This window comes from Rana temporaria, chromosome 2, assembly GCF_905171775.1.
Source record: "Rana temporaria chromosome 2, aRanTem1.1, whole genome shotgun sequence".
NCBI lineage: Eukaryota > Metazoa > Chordata > Amphibia > Anura > Ranidae > Rana > Rana temporaria.
The window spans coordinates 333,478,566-333,500,062 of record NC_053490.1 but is presented as its reverse complement, the minus strand read 5'-3'; the positions used below and the strand labels follow the sequence as shown (position 1 = coordinate 333,500,062).

At 39.8% G+C, this 21,497-nt stretch overlaps 1 protein-coding gene across 1 annotated transcript in view; it reads left to right on the top strand.

Annotated features, from left to right (window-relative positions):
- Window positions 1-19,572, top strand: part of LOC120927074 (uncharacterized protein C6orf132-like) — a 61,533-nt gene extending 41,961 nt beyond the window's left edge. The window contains exons 3-5 of the mRNA XM_040337501.1: window positions 7,968-8,040; window positions 11,028-14,385; window positions 18,539-19,572. Of these exons, the coding sequence (XP_040193435.1) occupies window positions 7,968-8,040; window positions 11,028-14,385; window positions 18,539-18,632 (3,525 nt within the window). The 3' untranslated portion in view covers window positions 18,633-19,572. The remainder of the gene's footprint in view (window positions 1-7,967; window positions 8,041-11,027; window positions 14,386-18,538) is intronic.
- Window positions 19,573-21,497: the final 1,925 nt, after the last annotated feature.

The following is a 21,497-nucleotide window of genomic DNA, read 5'->3' as shown; positions in this document are numbered from 1 at the left end:
TTGTCTCGGGCTTCCCGCATCTGGACAAACCCCACCTGGTCTTTATCAGTCATTTATTATTCTTATTCAGGATTTATATAGCGCCAACAATTTGTGCAGCGCTTAACAAAATGAAGGCAGGCATTACAGTTACAAATTGTTGGCATCTGTGCTTGTTGTGGCAAGATATCTGCGAAGGAGAATTTAGTGGAGTTTTTATTTTCAGGAGTGTTCACTTGGGTTTTTATTCTAAAGGCTGCCCTAAAAAAAAAAAAAATGTCAACCCAAATAAAATATTTAATTATGAGATGTTTAGTATGTAAGGATGTGTTTAATATTACATATAGTGATGGCTGGGGAAGTGCCTTGATTATACTGTATGTACTTTGCTATTGTAACAACAAATGATTTAATTATTATTATTTTTTTCAGCATTAAAGCTGGTCTATTGTTACTTTAACTACTTCACCTCTGGAATATTTACCCCCCCCCTCATGACCAGGCCATTTTTTGCGTTACGGCACAAATTCAGGCCAATATTTATTCTGCTGCATGGTTTTTGGTTAAAAACAATCTCAATAAGCATATATTGACTGGTTTAGATGAATTTTCTAATGTCTACAAACTATGGGATTTATACTTATTAACCTGAACCCCCTCTCGAACCAGCAAGCAATGTTGCACGAGAGACTCGGATGTCCTCATTGGCTGAGACAGCAGTAAAGAGCAATTTGGTCCCGCTGCTGTCAAAGTCAGTGAGCCAATGAGGAAGAATGGGGACAGGGGTCTGGCCACGGCTCCATGTCTGAATGGACACGAGGGAGCTGCCAATGCCATAGCAAGCTGCTTGCTGCGGGGGAACTCAATTAGAACTATGTTTTATAATAAGATAATCCAAATCTGCAACGGTAATTAGAGAAGGGACGCTGTTTTATTTTTAAACCTTTTTACTTTTTTACAGTTTTTTTTATTTTGTAAAAAAAATATCAATAAGTGTATATTGAATGGTTTGTGCAAAAGTTATAGTGTCTACAAACTATGGGAAAGATTTTTTTATTTTTGTTTGTGGTACTGCGACATGGTGATGGACAGATCACACTTTTGACACATTTTTGGAACCATTGACATTTATACAGCAATCAGTGCTATGAATATGCACTATGTCACTGGCAGGGAAGGGGTTAACGGGGTGCTCAAGGGGTTAAATGTGTGTTCCCTCAGTATGTTGTAACTGTATGGGTAGAAAACTGACTAGGGGAGGAGACATATCATTGTTCCTACTTAGTAGGAGCAAACAATATGTCTCCTCTCCCCTGACGGCACAGGGATTTGTGTGTTTACACACACAAATCCCTGTGCCTGGCTCTCGTGCACACGATTGCGCGCCAAGCGTATCGTGCGTGCGCCCTCTGGCAAATCTTAAAGGGAACCTCTTATATGTATGGGATTGTGGGCAGCGGTGCCATTGTGCCGCAGTAAATGTGCGCGAGCTGTTCGGGCATCGGTTAAAAATCCTAATTCATTGCACCTTGGTTAAATATAGTTTCCAAAGTAAAAATAGAAAAGAAGTATGCAAAATAAAATGTTTGCATAAAGTGTTCATTAAGTAAATGATACCAAAATTATTAAAGCAAGTCTCATAAAGGGCGGACAGAAATATGAATACACAAAAAAAAGAAAGTGGATATGCAGAAATACAATGGGAAAGGTAAATCAAATTCATATAAATGCAGGAAATAGATAAAACTTTACCAAAGTAGATTTGGGACCAAGGCAAGGCAGCAGGTCTGATTCTCAAAATCTTCCGTTGGCATTAGTAAATATTTGCAAAGAAAAGCCCATGTGCATGTCTCCTCTCCATCAGACACCAACTGCCTGAAAATACGTCCTTCCTTGAAAGATTTTGCACAGGCATATAACTTTGACCAGTTGTTGTTATCCCATTGGTTAACTGTAGGATTAAGAAGGTTGTAAATGGGGGGGGGGGGGGGGGCCTGGACAACCACTGGGCTCGCCTCTAAGTCCATGTATGGCTATGACCTAGCTGTAAACTTAAAGTGGATGTAAACCCTCACATATACCCAGTGAAGTGAACAGACTCCCGGATAGCAAAGATAACTTGCCACAAATTTGTGGCAGTGTTAATTTGTAAGTTTAACTTGCTGCACATTTTCACTGGCAAGTTGTACACTTCCAAAGCACTAGAAGCACATGTTCTAGTTGACACTTTTTTCCAATTTGTAGCAAATTTGCAAGAGCAAGGTTGCAGTATTGAGTCTACAGCAAGAAAACAATTTTGCCACAGTGATCCCTGTGGTGGGATGACTATTGCACAACATAACTGAACCAGAACTTGCAGCAGACTTGCAAAATGTTTGCAAAGAAAGCTGATCTGGAGTCATGCAATGCGGACTTGCTACAATTGTGCAACCAATTTATGAAGCCCGGCAAGTCTAGCAATAGCTTGGCAAGTACTTTTCAGACTTGGAGCACAATTGCTTGCTACCTGGGCTCAGATGATACACAGAGATGAAACAGATCTCCCTACGTAAGTTTTACATGTATATCTGCAGTCTTTTCCTTTCTATAATCTTTAGAAAGTGCACATTGTGTTAGAAATCTTTCTTCCTCTTTCAGCAGTGGGTGTGGAGTCTGGGTATATACTGTGAGAGGTGATTGGAGGAAAGGTGCACACACACCTTTCCACATAGGCAGGGGAATGAAGAAACTTGCAGAGCTGTACTGTGGATAGACAATCTCTCGGCTTATCCCTCCCGACGCAAATTTCCAGCTGATTTTATCTCATGTGTCTGAGAATTTGTCAGACGTTATCATGCTGATAACAGAGGAACAGAGCACAGAGAGATAAGTAAATACTACAGATATGTGCCAAGGTCAGATTTAATGAATGGGTTAAACAACCACTTTAAAAAGAAATGTTGCAAGAAATTAACATAGTTTAGAAATGGGCTATGGAGGAAAATTATGGTACCTCCCAAATTTAAAATGGAATGCAGAGGCTAGGAATGTAAAATCAAAACTGAAAGCAAAGTGTAAAGAAAATAGAAAATCATTTAATAACAAATCCATATAGGCACCATAGGCGTGCGCAAGGGGTGTGCCTGGGCACACCCTAATCCTGGAGTTGGCAACCCGTCAATAACTGGCAGGTGATGTAAACCACAATATTTCCTTGCCGACCCTCAGAACCTGGACAGGAAAAGCATTGAAGGGAAAATTTAGTGGCACTGATCTGTATATTGCTCCTGCAGCAGCTGAAAGTAGGCTTCTCCTCCTCTCCCTCTCATCGACATTCAACTGCCACAGGAGGAAAATACAGGGAATCGGTACCAATATATGCAACCCCCGCCACCCCTCTTGTCCCTTTTTTCTGCTTTCTGTTGCCTGGGTCCCCCTGTGTGCTCCCTTGCTCCCCCCTTTCTCCCATTTGTTTCAGGATCGAGAGTGGGGAAGAGGCCGGTAAATATGTCAAACGCATATGTGTTGAAGCTTTGGGGTGCACACTCTAATGCAATAGGCTGTGCACAACTATGATAACCACCTTGATGAATAGGAAAGGCAACTAATGAGTATAAACACAATTGTAAGAAAAATCTAAGATGTAAAAAAAATAGTTACAACTGGGGGGAAAAGGTAGTGGATCAGCAGCTGTAGTTTTTATCGCTTTTTAAAGCCCCTTCCTTCCTACACATACTAGATCCAATGCTGTCTTAATAGGACCTGTAAATTAACCCCTTACCTGCCTTATCCTGCCCATCTGAACATGAGCCACTTCATCTCCATCGTCCCACTGTATGTGACCAGTGCATTAATCCTCTCACTTCCTCCCTCCTTCCTATGTATGACCTGTACATTACTTTATCTAGTGTACAATTGTCAGGCTCTGTGTTTAACCTCTTCAGCACCAGTAGGTTTCTTCATTCACAATTTTTCTTCACTTCCAAAAAATTGTGGCAAGAGCTTATATGATACTTTTTTTGGAAAGCAGACGCCCCAGGGTGATTTCGGAGGCGCCCGTACTATTCTAGCATTTATTTTTTTTATTTACAGAAACGAAAAAAAATTTTTTTTTTCTAGTAATAAGCCAATTAGTAAGATCTTTAAGTCTCAAAAATGATATAAAACACATTTGGGTATAGAGTTGCATGACGGAATAATTGCCGATAAAAAAACAATCATGCACTGAAAAATGGCCTACTAATGAAGAGTTATAAATATAAATAGCTGGATTCAGGATGGCGGGCGCATAGTTGCAGCGGCGTAGCGTATGGCATTTACACTACGCCGCCGTAAGTTAGCGAGGGAAGTACATGATTCATAAAGTACTTGCCTGCTAAGTTACAGCGGCATAGCGTAAATCGGGCGGGCGTAAGGGCGCCTAATTCAAATTCGGCTATGTAAATGGGGGTTGACCTGACGCATGCGCCGTCCGTGTACATATCCCAGTGTGCATTGCGGCAAAGTACGCCGTATGGTCCTATTGATTTCGACGTGGACGTAAATGATGTAAATCCCTATTCACGGGGGACTTGCGCAAACAACGTAAAATTTTCAAATTTCGACACGGGAACGACGGCCATACTTAACATTACTATTCCAGCTATTTGATGGAATAACTTTAGGCCTGAAAGTGCGTTACGTAAACGGCTTATCTTTATTGCGTCGGGCAAGCGTACGTTCGTGAATCGGCATATCCACTCATTTACATATTCTAGGCCGACCGCAATGGAAGCGCCACCTAGCGGTCAGCCTAAAAAGTACACTTGAGGATACGACGGTGTAAGACCCTTACGCCGCTCGTATCTGAGCCTAATTTAAGCATATCTGGTTACCAGAATACGCTTAAATTAGCGTTGGCGCAGATTCTGACTTAGGCTGGCGTATCTACTGATACGCCAGCCTAAGTCTATCTGAATCTAGCTAATATACTTTTTTTATACGGCATGTGAACCCCCTCGGGGATATTTCACTATCTGTCTTGGAGACAAAAGCCTGAAAAACAGCATTCCAACAAATCTCTATGGCATGTTGATCTTCAAGTGTAGAGAATTTGTGTTCTATCTGTAACGGAACACCTTGTTTTGATTAAGATCAGAATACAAAGCTAGGCTAATATTTTCCCAATGTGCCCAATATAAACATTTTGAGGATGCTTGTGTGATACAATTTTTTTTTTTTTTTGAGTTTAACCTGAAACTGCACAGTATAATATTTATGTCATTTTATACCCGGGGCTGGATTTCCAGAACTGAAGCGCAGAACCTTTGGGGCACAAAGTAACACCTCTCTGTTGGTATCATTACACAGTGCATTTCTGATTTTACTAGTCCTAACCTGGTTCAAAATATTGTGCTACTGGGTAAAAAAAACGTATATGGGGTGTAAGATCATGTCTCATTGGGGTTTCGTCATGGTGCATCACTAAACCCTGGAGTCGAATCAACACGTTCTTGGGCTTCCAATCCTACTAAAGTCTGCTGCTCCATAAGGATTCTCAGCAGAGGCTGCAGAACATAATACTACTGCATTTTAACCATAGAGTCTACTTCTGCATTTTATTTGGTTGCGATCCAAAATGGTGTGTGCTATATGTCCATATACCTAAATATCACATATACTATGGAAACATTCATAGTCATAGGACTTTATGTGGACATATATTAAAAACACTGAGTAAAAAAACACAATTTTATTTCATTCCATTTAAAACCTTACAAACGTACTAAAAAATACTCCAATTAGAAGTTCACAACAATGATTGATTCCATGCACTGTTCACATGTAAGCTAGCTTCATTTCAGGAATCCTTCTTCAGAAGGACATGTGAAGCAATCAATACATTGGCAACCTCTCTTGATCTTTATGAAGATATCAAAGCATATGGTTGGCTGGCATTTGCAACATGAGAATGTTTCTCAAGGAGGTGCATCTGAAAAATCCAACATAGAGCCACTATGGCCCCTTTTACACGGGAGGACGGTTCAGGTCAGCCTGTCGGTTTTTTAGGCGGACCTGAACGGATGCTCCATGCAGGTCTATGGAGCCACGGATGTCGGTGGTGACATGCCCGCTGACACTCGACCCGCTCCGATCCGCTAAAGTGCGACAGATGGAAACCCTATTTTCCATCTGTCTGGCGGATTGGATGAAAACGGACTCTATGGTCCTTCTTCATCCGTACCCCCATAGAGGAGAGCGGCAATCTGACAGGTCGGTCCCTGCACAGCGTGTAGAGACAGACCTGATGTCTGCCTGCTCAACGCGGATCGACAGAGCGATCCCTGCTGGGCAAAGCGGAGCCCGTACACGGACGCATCCGTGTGAAAAGGCCCTTTCTCTCGGGGGAAGACATCCAAAAGTAGCCTTAAAGCAACCAGGCAGTCTAGCAAGATCAAACCCCTAACATTGTAGCTATAATGTCACAATATGAGGAGGTAGCTAGTAGTATTAAATATATTCAAATGGTGGCAAGAGCTCCCCAACAATGTCCATAAAAAGGTCACATTTTAGATTCCTGCAGTATTCACATCTTTCCAGCATGTTGGAAGGATACTGGCTGCATCACCAGTCTAAACTGGGTATCCCACAGTTAGATTTCTGAATCATGTAGGCACACAACTGTTGGGCAATTTTAGTAATACTCATATAATATCATTTTTTTTAATGTAAAACATTTACTTTTTTTTTTCCTCGTTCTTATCAATGGCTAGTGTGGAAATGTGTAAAACCTCTTTGACAGGTTGAACTGTGATTATTACTCTTTTGTAAATGAGCTTCTTTACACAAAACATGTAAAAAAAAGTGCCTACAGCTTCACCTGCTGACTGAATGTGCTAAATGGAAAATATTGCATATGCAATATTTTATTTTTATGAGACAGAAAATTTTTAAGTTTTTCCCAGTATTTTTTTAGTGTGGGGTGCAGGCCCGGACTGGCCATAAGGCATACCGGGAATATGCCCAGTGGGATGCGGCGGGCCACAGGCCACGTCTTTGTAATGTAGGGGGGTCTGTATGGGCTGTATTGTAGAGGGGGGCTGTATTGGGGGGTCTGTGCTGTAGGGAGGGGGTCTGTACTGTAGGGAGGTCTGTAACATGCAGGGGGTCCAGAACTGTTAGGGGGGTGTCTGTGTAACAAACTGTGGGGTGCTGTGTAATGTAAAGGGGTCCAGAGGTGCAGGGTGCTGTGTTATGGAAAGGGGTCCAGAGGTACAAGGTGCTGTGTTATGTAAAGGGGACCAGAGGTACAAGGTGCTGGAACCCCACATCCTATCATTAACTGCCGCCGTGCCCCCCCCCCCCCATCCGGGCCAGGTGGGGTACAATTAACTTTTAGATCTACAGTGTGTTATCTTGCAGTGCATTATGACATGCACACTATGGTGTGAAGAAGCCCTAATGATAATGGTTCAGGTAGGGTAAGGTTTATCAGTGTAGCCGTAGCAGATATATATTTTTTGTACTTGTTTTCAAGAATGCTTGGTTATCGGTGACCTTTTTGGGGGGAAAACACAATGGTGGTGATAAGTAATTTTAACTTTCACTTCCTTTGACTTGCATGTTTGATACTGCCTTCTCTTACTGGCTTTTAGATGGTTGGAAATCACAATACAGGTTCAGTAAGTAGCTTTCGGTTAGGCAAACATAACATTACTCAGTGTCAAGTAATGAGTAGTTTTTAGTGCTTCTGTTGTGTGAAAGGGAGCAGTCAAGTCTATAAATAAATAATGGAATTAGGATGCCAGATTTTGTGTATTTATTGTTTAAATTTTTTGTTTTTCATCAGTCTTCTAAGGATTCTGCTTGAGAAACCACTGGGGTAAATCTGGTACTTGTAAGATGGGTGAAAACTCTCAGAAAAATTGATGAGATGTGGTGGGAATATGATTTATTTGTGGAAGTTTAAAACAACCAATGTACCCCACCTATGTTCACCTTGCTTATTACATTTTCATTCTTGATTACAGAACACAGATACTCAAGGACTTGCTGTACCTACTCCTTCTGTCCCAGCAGGGTATTCTGACAATCTTTCTATAGGTAAGCTCAAGCTCAACAAGAACTACGGCACTGGTTTTAAAGCATGTAAAAAAAGTGGAGTTGCCTAGAATGACAAGACCTGAGAATGTAGCATCAAAATGGGAAAAACAAATCTAACAAAACAGTTAATGTCTAATTGGCTAGTCAATATTTTATATAATTCCATCGTTTTTGCTTTTGTGAAGATAGTTGAATAGCTGGTCAGGTTGAAAAAAGACACAAGTCGATCTAGTGCAACCAATAACAAAAAACAAACTGCTGGAAGTCCATATTCATACAAAATCTGTGAAATTGTTTTTCTTTTTCATACATCATGGGACACAGTCAGGCTAATATTCATTACCTGCTGGGTTATACTTCATCAGGTGAACACTGGTAGATCAAAGATCTTTAGACAGGAAGTGACCTCACTATTTTTATTTTATTTTTTATTTACCAAAGGGTCCCAAGAAGAGGCAAACGGCTTCCATTGCCAATTGGGTCTGTCAATTGGTCATTCAGGCCAACGGTCTGAAATATAAAGCTCCCCCCTTTCGGTTGAGAGCTCATTCTACCAGGGGTGTAGGAACCGCGTGGGCATCAGATATCTGTAGCTCAGATTTGTAAGGCTGCTTGCTACCTGGTCTTCAGGGCATACGTTCACAAAATTTATCTTGTGGATGTTCGGATAGTCGAGGATTCTGCTTCTGATGGCTATTATTATTTGGCAGGGTGTATCCCTCCTCTCAAGGCTATTGCTTTGGGACGTCCCAGCAGGTAATGAATATTGGCCTGACTCTGTATCCCATGATGATAAAAAAGAAAATAGGATTTTTACGTCATACTTGCCTGTAAAATCCTTTTCTTTTGAGTACATCATGGGACACAGAGGTCCCTCCCCTCTTTTTTGAGGATTCAGTGCTTGCTACAAAACTTATGTGCTCCCTGTATAGGACGGGTTATATAGTGAGGTCACTTCCTGTCTAAAGATCTTTGATCTACCAGTGTCATTCACCTGATGATGAAGTATAACCCAGCAGGTAATGAATATTTGCCTGACTCTGTGTCCCATGATGTACTAAAGAAAAGGATTTTACAGGCAAGTATGATGTAAAAAATAACCTATTTTTCAGAGTATTAAAGGTTTAAAATTCAATCTGTAATACATACTTTTTCTATAGCCTTCAGGTCTAAAAGTATTTTTTGGATAAAGTAGAAAATGATTAAACTCTTCATTTTTTTTTTTTTGTCATCTTAACCATTTGAAAGAGTTCCACTCACCCCACACACACTATTAGATTTTCTGCAGATTTTTGTCTTCAGATTTACCAAAACCATGTAGTGCAGGGGCCTGCCTGATTGCATACAAATTGAAACTCTTAAGGTTTGACCTCATATTATATGGTTTAGGTAAATCTAAAGATAAAAATCTCCAGAAAATCTAATGGTGTGTATGGGGGCCTTACTCTCTTGTGGACAAGTAGGTTAAAGGAACTTTGTCCAGTGGGGAAAATCCCCACTAAGATGAAAAAAACTGTTTCTCTTTGAAGATCTACAATCTTTTCCTGTACAGAGGACAATTGTAACCGTGTAGGTTAAGGAGACATTGATTGCACCTACAGGTAAGCCTTAATCTAGGCTTACCTGTAGGGCCAAGTGGTCTGTAAGGGTTTACAACCATTTTAAGAATAGGGTGGGGATGACTCTGTTTTGGCATATCATGAATTGTAAAACATCTTTCTGAGCTACCTATTTAAAAAAAAAAAAAATATATATATATATATATATATATATATATATATATATATATATATATATATATATATATATATATATATATATATATATATATATATATATATATATATATATATATATATATATATATATATATATATATATATATATATATATATATATATATATATATATATATATATATATATATATATATATATATATATATATATATATATAATTATTTTTTTTTTTAGAACAATGGACTTTTACAAAAGAGATATTTTTGATTCTCTTCATCATAGTCTAAAAACACATTTCATTTACTCACTCACAGCTTTTTGTGAGCTTGAAGCCAAAAATTAAATGTGTATGTTCAAATGCTAGTGCATACTGCTCACAAATCACAGGCATCAATGTTTTAAAGAGACATAATGCAGAATTATAGTGCATCTCAAAAAGTTTATCTCTTAAAAGAAGTTGGGGGCTGAATCCGATTTCCTAATCTGGTTGCCCACCATTTCTTTAGGATAAAAAGGATAAAAAAAACAGCAATTAATATCGTGGCTACTGTTTTTCCTACCTTCCCTCTTTTATCTCCAATTGAACTAGCACACTACATCTATTGTGCATCTAAAAATAAAAAATGTGTTCACCCACTACACCCAGTTATTGCTGGTAGCATGGAATGGGTATAAACATGTCTGGGACAAGATGACTTTGTACCTGTGTGATTTTAAGCCTGACTCTTTATGTATGGCATGCAATGCAATGGCAAGGCTGTGTCAGAAATAGTGCATTTTTTTTCAAGTGTGGTGTCGGCTTAAAATGATGGGCTGCTTTCACACAACACACATAAGGATGATATGAATGGGCCCTACAAATGATATTTGCAAGATCAAGGGAAACTCCTTTAATGATTTGCAAAGCAGGGGTTTTTTTTTTTGTTTTTTTTTACGGGAATTGTTTTTTTTTTTAGTAGGTGCCACACAACTGCACCTTGGATAGAATACAATTAAATGTTTTTGCATGTAGTATATACAATTTCAGCTGTGTATTTTACAGAAAGTGAAAGGAAATCTCTCTAAAATAAGGCAAATCCTATTTAGACCGCTGGCACCAGAACCAGTGTACCCATTGAAAGATGTTTGCTCTGTTCCAGTGACACGCTGAAATTATAGATGTTTCCTCACTTTCAATTCTTGTCATAAATATTGATTTGCAAACCATGAAACCGTAACAAATTGAATGTAATAACTTTCTACTTGTAGGTAATGGACCAAAGCTGAATGGCAACTACAGAATGTATAGTTCTGTTGGGGATCTGCGGTTAACTAATAATTATTATGAATATTATGATGAGGAAATTCCTGCACCACCTTCTATGCCACCTCCTCCACCACCTTCTATGCCCCCTCCCCCACCACCTATAATGATTCCTGCTGCTCCAGCACAAGAAAGTCCGCCTTCATTCGCTCCAGTGTCCCCAAGTTTACCAGACTTCATACCACCCATGCCACATACTTCTGCAACAACCATACCTAATTTTGAGCCTTCAACAGACACTTCCACAGCACCAAAAGTTTCTGAACAACGTCAAACTGATAATGTTTCCAAATGGAAATCGGAAGGATCAAAGAATATGCCTATGACCTTGCCCAACAAGTTTTCTTTAAACGGTGCTGGTTTTCAGCACAGTCAAGGACAGACAACTAAATATATGGATCCCCATTCATCTTTGCCAAAGACCTTTAAAGTCCCTCCTCCTGCCCCAATGAGGATTTCATCAATACAGTTACATGAATCTCAGAATATAAGCTACTCTACAGAACCTCCACAATCGCCTGTACCTTCTAGTTTCAATCCTAGTGTACAAGCCAAACTTTTCTTGACCTCAAATCAAGGGCAGAAATCTTTGAATGATACATTAAATAAAAGAAAGTCAATGCTTATTATGGATGATCTACAGGATCTGTCTCAAATGGATGGTACAATTCAAAGAAATGACAGCATAACAGATTCTACAGCTTCTGGGTCTTTGTCCCTAAAGTCCACCATGAATACAAAGTCACATATTGAACTAGATAATGAACGTAAGACTGTTGGTGATGACAGATGGAAATCCGAGCTTGGATTTATTGATGATGTCCAGAAGCCGTATAACAAAATGTATACAAATGGCAGTGACTTGTCAGGGGTTTCTGAAAAAATTAAGGAGGGATCAAAACGTCCTCTGAGCAGTATTGAATTTAATAAAATGGCATTTAATAAAGATGGATATTTAGCAAAGGAACGTAAAGATACAAAATTTCCTGTAGAGGTTCTCTCTGTGAAACCTATTGTAACAGACATGTCATCAAATACTAACGTACAGCTCAAACAGAATTCCTTAACAAGAGATTTAGGAGAAATGGAAAACAAAATAAAGATGGATAAAGAGGCTCCTCCCACACCACCCTTTATGCCCCCTCCACCACCTCCACCTATGACACCACCCAAACCTCCTGCCATGCCACCACCTCCACCACCATCACATGTCACAATTACACCACAAAAGACCTCTCCTATACCTAATTTTGTTGCTCCACCACCTGCTCCACCTCTTGTGGCCTCTATGCCACCAGTACCTCAGGCATCACCATTGCATCCTCCAAAACCAAAGACAATTTCAGCTTCTTCTACATCACAAGTAAGTATTCCTCCACCAGCACCACCAAAAGCTCCACCAGCACCTCCACCTTTGCCAAGTCAAACTGGTACATCCACCACAGAGCCACAGTTGCCTTTACTTAAGGCACTTCAAGAAAAACAGCAAACACTGAAACAAATCTCTAAAAAGCCCATAGACATTAGACCTGCTCAGATATCTTCTGTTGAAATAACTAGCGATGATAAACAAAAGGTCAGAGTTGGTAAAATTAAGGGTGAGTTAGAAGCTCTCTTCTCTCCAAAGAAAGATGAAAAATTAAGAGATCTTAAAAAGAGTCCGAATGAAAATACACTTGTAAATTCTTTAATGATGAAAGTACCTCACATACCATCTGTATCTAATAAGGAAAATGCTGATGGAGACACATCAGACTGGATACCTAAAAGCAACAACACAAATTTTCATATTCCTGAACCAGACTATTTGCCCATCACGCCCACTCAAACAATGAAGAAACCAACCTATCCAGCTGTGCAAAATATTTCACAACCCATATTTGAAGGCTCTTCTTCAAAACCAGCTTTCTCACAAAAAGCCACAGATGTAGTAAGTACAAAAATGAATGTTATTCCAGCCTACAAGCCTCACCACGAGAGGAATGCATCATCTGGAAGCTTGAGCTTGGACAAATTATCACTTGCAGTTTCGGAAACGGCAGTAGGGAGCTTAAAAAAAGATGATGTTCCATATCATGCAACGTCTCTCATAATACCAGGGGAAGGTATTATTAAACATCCAGCAACTTCATTTAAATCAGAATATCCCATAAAGCAAGAGGAAGGTATAAATAATCATCCATCAACTTCATTGAATTCAGAATCTTTCATGCAACAAGAAGGTGGTATAAATAAACATCCTGTCACTGGTGAGCAGGTTGAAGCCAATTCTCCAATGGCTTTGCTCCTGGCTGCAAAGAAGCGGGCCCAAAAAGGTAATCGTTCTATGCCTCCAGAAAGCAGTAACATGCCTAAAATTTCTGTTTCAAGTCCTTTAACCTCTCAGTATAATGATGTCAAAGCAAATACATTTGTTGTTGTTCCCAAGAAAGAAAACGGGGGACAGTTTAATGAAGAGGAAGTAACCAGTTTTAGTTCTAAATCAAGTAGTAATTTAGGTAATGTTGCAAGATGGGCAGATAAAGATTTTCCATCATCTAGTGTAAATATTTTGGGATTAAATTCACAAAAGGCAGATGATGAAAAGACCAGCTGGATGCATGGTGAGGAAAAAACTGTTAGACAGGTTCCTATGGACAGAAATGAAGACTTCTGGAATGTCAAGTCTTCTGTCATTGAAAACCACAACTCACCCAACAGGTCAAATTTTATGGATGCATACACAGTCAATATATCCTCTGTCCCTTCACCTGTCCCAGCTTCAAAGACCTATGAGGACCGTGATTATGGAATAATACCACCTCCAGCAGAATTCATGAACACTCCACCATCCACACAAATTGACTGGAATCGGAAGGATAGAGTATATGATGGCAACAAATCAAAATTGGATTTGGGATCCCATTATGACTGGAATAATGAAAGTAATCAGTCTTTGGGGTCTCGGAGACTCTCATATAATAGTGACTATAACAAACCCACAACTGATAATTACACTACAGGAATCAGCAGAGATCCACAAAAAGGTTCCCTAATTAAGAAACGACTCTATATGCCGGCTCCAGAAAGCTCAGGGAGCTATGGAAAAAATACACACTCTCTAAGGTCATCGGCTTTGCCAGGGTCTTATAGTCATATGTATACCCAGTCTAGCTCCAGCATGAATCCGGAATCACGACGCTCTGGCAATCCTTCAAGATATATGTCACAGGGAAGGAGACTGTCTTCTGAAAACATGGTACAGAATTTGACTGATATGAAATACAGATCTCAAAACCCTGACTATGGGAAATCAACGAGTAGGTGAGCACACATCTATACCAATTAACCTTAAAATCCCTGAAATTACTAATATAAATGTGCTTATTGTGTGTGTGTGTGTGTATGTGTATATGTATGTGTGTGTGTGTGTGTGTATATATATATATATATATTTTATTTTTTTTATTCGTTTGTTTACTCCTATGCATGTCTTTTTTATCAATGATATCTTAATAGCCCACTAATGCTTTGCAAATGGCCAGTATGCAATCTTATGGCATGTCTGTCTTGCTGCTTGCACGTCTCATTTTGCAGTTATAAGATTTGCACTCGTACAACACTGGATATGTCACCTTTGAGTTTATGATAAATTGTAATGCACAAACTGGTGTGGGCCCTGAGGACTGAAATCGAGAACGAATTATTTCCTTATGGTTCACTATTGTGACTTCAGAGGTGGAGCAAGCACTTTCTTTAACAGCCTATAGGGTGTTACCCTAACATACAGTTGCTATTGTGTGTACTGCATTGAAGAATCGTTCAATTTGGCCATACTCAGCATACCTGTGTTTTTTTAAATTTTTAACCAACTGTGCTATGTGTGGATAGATTTATAGGCTACCTTTTGTCAGAGCTTCGAGGTCTCTGATGGATCTATTATTTAATCATCTTTCCCTGTAGCTTTCCATGAAAAAAAAAAAAAAAGCACCAACATACACAGATCTTCATACTGCATATTTGTTGACTGCAGCATTGGGACTGTGATCTCTTATGGGACACATCAATCACATTACTGCTACCTTTCTTATTTTAGATCTCTGTAGTATGCTGGGTATTCCTTTATAGTTACCAACGCAAAGCAACACCACACCAAGAAATGCATTTGTTTCAGGTTTTAAGTGCTTTGGCTAAACTTTAAGATCAGTTTGAACTACTTTAGTTCAAGTGAATGTCAAAAGTTTGACCAAAGCAGTTAAAAAGGTAAAGCAAATGTACATGTTTTACTGCACCACATTGTTTTGTGCTATTTTGATATTCAAAAGCCATATATAAAAAACGGGGGGGGAGGGGGAGAATGTGGTCGATTTACTAAAACGAGAGTGCAAAATTTAGTGCAGCTGTGTGTAGTAGCCAATCAGATTCTAACTTCAGCTTGTTCAGTTTAGTTGAAAATCTGTCTGTATATGCAGAATAGCATGCTTGTTGTACTCGCTGTGGAATTTAAAGGGGTTTTCCACCCATTTTGTAAGTTTATTAAAAGTCAGCAGCTACAAAAAGTGTAGCTGCTGGCTTTTAATAAACCGACACTTACCTGCTCCACGGCTCCAGCGACGCGCCGGACGGGGCTCCGCTCCTCGCCCCCCCCCTCGCCGGCCGGCGTCTTCATGCTCAGTGTGGGCACCCGGGCGCGACAGCTTTCGGCTTCACGGCCGGGCACCCACTGCGCATGCGCGAGCGGCACTGCGCATGCGCGCGCGGTGCGGCCCGGCGAGGCGCCGTCTGATTGGACAGGCGATCGCCGAGGACCTGTCACGTGTCCTGGGCGATCGCTTACAGCAGCCCCTTCCTGTAGGTGATTAAGCTTAATCGCCTAGGCTTAATCGTCTGCCCGGAAGGAGGAAGTGGGACAGGAAGTCCCACTCCTCCTGAAGCCCCCACTCCCCCCCCCAAAAAAAAAATTACATGCCAAATGTGGCATGTAAGGGGGTGAGGAGTGGGATAAGCGGAAGTTCCAAATTTGGGTGGAACTCCGCTTTAAGGAGTTGGTACTCTGTATTGTGTAAAAGGCTCTTTGATCCTATATGCATAGATCCTTTCCCTCCTGCAGGGTCACTCTGGGCAAGGCCAGATAAGACCGAATAGTCTCCCTTGCACATGCTCAGTTTGATCTATTGTGCAGTAGAGCATATTTCCTTGCTGAGCTAGTCGGGTTACATAGTATTGACATCACACATCTGGGTGTGTATACAGATCCTAAATAACAACCCAGTCCCTCCCTCCCTCCTTCCTCCATACCCAGTAACTAAAAAAGAACACAGTGGGTGAGATGTCACCTTTTGACTCGAGGATGATCTGCCCCCCACAACAGCGTGAGGACCCAGGCTGTAGTGGAAATCTCCTCCTACCTAAGCACTCAACACTCGGGCAGACCCTACAGTTTATCATGTGACAGTGGTATACAGATCAGTTAAAAAGGTATATAGTGATAGGATTCTACGACTGTAATATATCGTGTGTCTCTGAGCTGCAGGGGTTTTTTGTCCCCCTATTTTTTTTTATTTTTTTTTGCCCGGAGTTGTCCTTCTACCCGTGAACGATGGCCCGCTGAGACCATTGTGATGACTTCAGCTCCCCACCTTATTTTATGTAACCAGATTGCCTTGAATCATATTTCGGTATGTGCCTTAGCCAATTTTTGTCATGACCAATGTCTGTTGTTTTCTTCTTTCTGTTGAATGTTTTAAAATTCAATAAACAGATTTACAAAAAAAAAAAAAAGGTGTATATAGTGGCAATATTTTAAAGGAGAAGTCCAGCCTCAGCTTTTTATACTGGGCTTCTTCCAAGGGTCACAGGAGTGCAATTCATTTTGCACTTCTGTGACCTGTTTTCAGCAGGGATCGGGCTGAAGTCAGCTCTCCACTGACGTCACTGCCATCAGTCAAGGCAGCCCGTCATCCCGACTTCCAAGTCTTGATCTGCCAGCTGCCTTGATTGATGGCAGTCTTAGCATTTCGGCGAGCCACTGAGACGGGCGCTCCCCCGCCCCTCCACAGCTAATCGCTCCAATGAGCATGGAAAAGCAGAGAGGAGAGACACTGACTGACAGTCAGCAACTCTCCTCTTGATCTGTGAAAACCAAGCCATCAGTGATGTTTGGTGGCTTGGTTCTCAGTGCGGAGACGGCGGAGGACAGCTGCAGCACCGATCTGATGCTCCATCCACATAGGTAAGTATTAATGTTAAAAGAAGATTTATAACCTGTAAGCACTGCGAAGAGTGTGGATTAACTAAGTTCATATTGCTCTAATTTCCCTTTATATAAAATAGCTGTCTTAAATACCAAGCCATTGACACTGAATTACAGCACCTGTGCAAGGTGAAGAAAATCCTAAAAACTTGACTTGTTGGGGTCCATAGCATGTATAGCCAGCCACTCGGTGTACTCTTGTCAAAATTCCTTTATTGGCTACAAAAGCCAAAAAAGGAACTTTGTCAAGAGTGCACAGAGTGGCCGGCTATATATGATATGGACTACATGTTTTGGGAGTTGAACACCCTAGTCAGAGAACCGGTCTCCAGCTTCTGAATTTGAATACAGCAGTTTTGACAAAAAATAAACCTGGAAGCCAATTGTTTTTTAGGCAGAGCTGCACCAGATTTTGCACTCTTTAGTTATAGTAAATCAACTCAAAGTGTGTGTGTGTGTATGTGTGTGTGTGTGTGTGTGTGTGTGTGTGTATGTGTGTGTGTGTGTGTGTGTGTGTAATATATCATTGCTGATTTTTATTTATTTTTTCAGTAGAGCAGAGCCAAATATCAACGATTTAGTTTGGTTACGAAGTACGAGTAACATATTTAGAATACTAAGTTTGAAAAATTAATTTGTGAAATGTATGCATAATCTTTTATAATGAAGCAACCTAACATACGTTTTGAGCTAATAACTTGGAGTGCACTGTACTATATCCAGTAGAGCAGTCATTCCCAACCTCCATTATCAAGTTCCCTGAAAAGTCATATAGGAGACTTTACCCAAGCTCAACTGCTGTATTCAAATTCAGAAGCTGGAGACCGGTTCTCTGACTAGGGTGTTCAACTCCCAAAACACGAAGTCCATAGCATATATAGCCGGCCACTCTGTGCACTCTTCTCAAAGTTCCTTTTTTGGCTTGTGTAGCCAATAAAGGAATTTTGTCAAGAGTACACAAAGTGGCCGGCTATACATGCTATGGACCCCAACAATTCTTGTTTTGAGGATTTTCTTCACCTTGTACAGGTGCTGTAATTCAATGTCAATGGCTTGGTATTTAAGACAGCTATTTTATATAAGGGGAATTCCCAAAACATGGCCTGTTGGGAGAACTTGGAGAACGAGGTTGGGGAAAAACGTTTTATAGAATACTGTATCCTCTGTAAATTGCATGATCAATTCAATACATTACTAATTTTTTTCTTCCTTTACTACAAACAGATCACAAAGTACCTACCAGCAGGGTATGACTTTCACTGTGAGGCCAGGCACCAGGCAGCCAATTTCTCAGATGTATCAAGGAGGCTACCTCTGAAGGCATCCTGAATACCAACAGCCTACAGTTTTGCCTATAGGCAGATACAAACAAACCTGAAGAAGCTGCTTGTAACTTTGACCTGACGACAAAATACGCAATTTCACACGCTAGTTTGCTAGTACTTCTTATGCTAGACTTTTAGTCATCTTTACACATGTGCAGAAAGGGTATTTATATAACGTGCTACTTGAATGATCTAGATATATACTCAGTTTCGACCCCAGTTGGCATTTTTAGGTGGTGAAAGTGTAGCTATCTATAGCATCCAATGAAATCTCTGTATACTGTGGTCAAAAATTTTAAACCGTTTCTATGGGTTGCTGCACTTTGCACTTATTAAATAGGGCTATATATGTCAGCAGTGCACTTGAAGCAAATAACCTCTACTTTGCACTTCACCCTCTTGGCCTTTGGGGTTGACGTATTCTGTATCGTGTTTGCAGAAAAAAATACTTTTGAGCAGTTCTAACTTTTTGGAACTAACCATACAAAGTTTATTTTATATATATGTTTTTATCTGAGAATTTCTTAGAACTTTGTTATACTTTCCCTTTAAATTCTTTTTTTAATGTTGTTCTTTTACTCGTTATTATGGTCATATATTTGGCTGTACTTGCTTGTCATGAGGTTTATATACAAATTTTATTTTATGATATATCTATTATAAAGATAATGTCTACTATGTAAAAATGATGTACATAATATTATAATAGGAGATCCTTACAAGGATATCTGGCAACAAGCACTTTTTGAATGTATATTCAATGTAAATATATATATATAAATATATATGTCAGGTGTTCTTTTATGTGCATTTGTTTATAGATATTCAGCATTGACCATTTTGGTTTTGCTTTTAAAGAGGATGCGTGATGCTTTTGCATGTTCTTTCCTCAATGTTCTTTTACAGCAATAAAATATTTTATGCAACAGGTAAGAGATTGTTTGTTTGTTTTCCATTGCAAATTTTTTTTCCCAAAGATTGGTAAAGATGACTGCAAATGAAATTATTTTGTTTTTGCTTAATGTCCATTAATATTTTCACAGTTTGGCGGTTCAAAAGTTAGTGTTGGCAGTCTGGTGGCACTCCCTTATCCTTTAGCATTTGAGTGCAGACTAACCAAACCCTTTTGTGTTGCTGAGCGTTCTGCAGTGCTTTTGACTTTATTAAAAGCTATTACTATATTTAATTTAATTACCTTTTACACTTTTTAGGAAAAAAAAGAGTGAAAGAAAATTCAAAGTAAAGGGAATAAATTAAACACTGGGCTCTATTTCTACAAGGAATGTGTGCTGCCCATATGGCCACTGCATGCTCAGATTTTTTTTTTTTACTTGATCGAATTTATATGGTGCACATTGCACCACTTTTAGTCAAAACAAATTTTTTTAGATTGAAATGTTTAATCAATGTGATCCACCATTTCAATACAAAACTACTTTTTTTTAAAATAATTTGCAGGTGACAACTTGGGCAAGGCAACTTGCCAGCAGGGACTACTGTAACAGTTCAAGTATAAAAAAAATCAATTATAGCTGTTACTGATTTTTTTTTTTTTTTTTTTTTTTTTTTATCTGTTGGCCTTTTATGTTAAACCAAACCTTTTTAGCCTTGGATAGGGTAAAAAACGGTTACATTTTATTGAAATAAAAAAAATGTACTATATTGCAACTTACTGGTCCTTACATGTGGTGGCTAAATTTTTTTGATTTCTACATGTAATGAAAAACTTGTTTTTACCACCTGCCAACTGCTCATAGTAAATATACTGCGAGCGCACGATAGGTACAGGCCCAGCCACCTACATGTATGTGACCTGTCTTTCTCTGGGTTTGGGGTGCGCATGCGTGCACCTCCTGTTGACCCTACTTTTTTCTTTTTTTTTTTTCACTGTACTGTTGGCACGGATCTCAGCTGTAGAAGATGCAGGAATGGTCTGTAATATTGCTTTGGACACTGGATGCTGCATTAGGCACTTGGCAGAATACTACACATTTCCAGGACCGTGGTCCTGTTCGTAATGTTGGAAGACTATACCTGAAGTACGGATACAATGAGGGTGAATAATCTGAATCTTTTCTGCTCTGCAGTACAGGTCATGTCTTGATACTTCACTACACATGGCAGATCATAGGCATAAGAGAAATGGGCCAGCAGGCTTTGCCAATTGACGCTCTGGTAATGCCTTCAGGGGTCACTGACCTCTCCCCACAAGGTAAAAATTCTACTAACCTTGACCACTGTCCACAATCTGAGTCACTGTCCCCCTCAACGGCCTTCCTAGATACTTTTGTCGCACCACATCCTTCAGTTTAACTAGAGAGGGGTTCTCTTCCGCAATGTCTGAATTTATAGTGAGTAGGGATGAGCCGAACACCCCCCGGTTCAGTTCGCACCAGAACCTGTGAACAAACCGAAAGTTTGCGCGAACTTTAGAGCCCCATTAAAGTCTATGGGACTCGAACGTTCAAAATCAAAAGTGCTAATTTTAAAGGCTAATATGCAAGTTATTGTGCTAAAAAGGGTCTGTGGACCCGGGTCCTGCCCCAGGGGACATGTATCAATGCAAAAAAAGTTTTAAAAACGGCTGTTTTCTCGGGAGCAGTGATTTTAATGATGCTTAAAGTGAAAAAAAAAAAAATATTACTTTAAATATCGTACCTGCTTGGTTGATTATAGTATGCCTGTGAAGTGGCACGTGTTTCCCGTGTTTAGAACTGTCCCTGCACAAAATGACATTTCTATAGGAAAAAAGTCATTTAAAACTGCTTGCGGCTTTAATGTAATGTCTGGTCCTGTGCAAAGGACACTAAATCAAAATACTGCAGCTCCCTGCCTGTATTTGTATGAGAACACCAGCA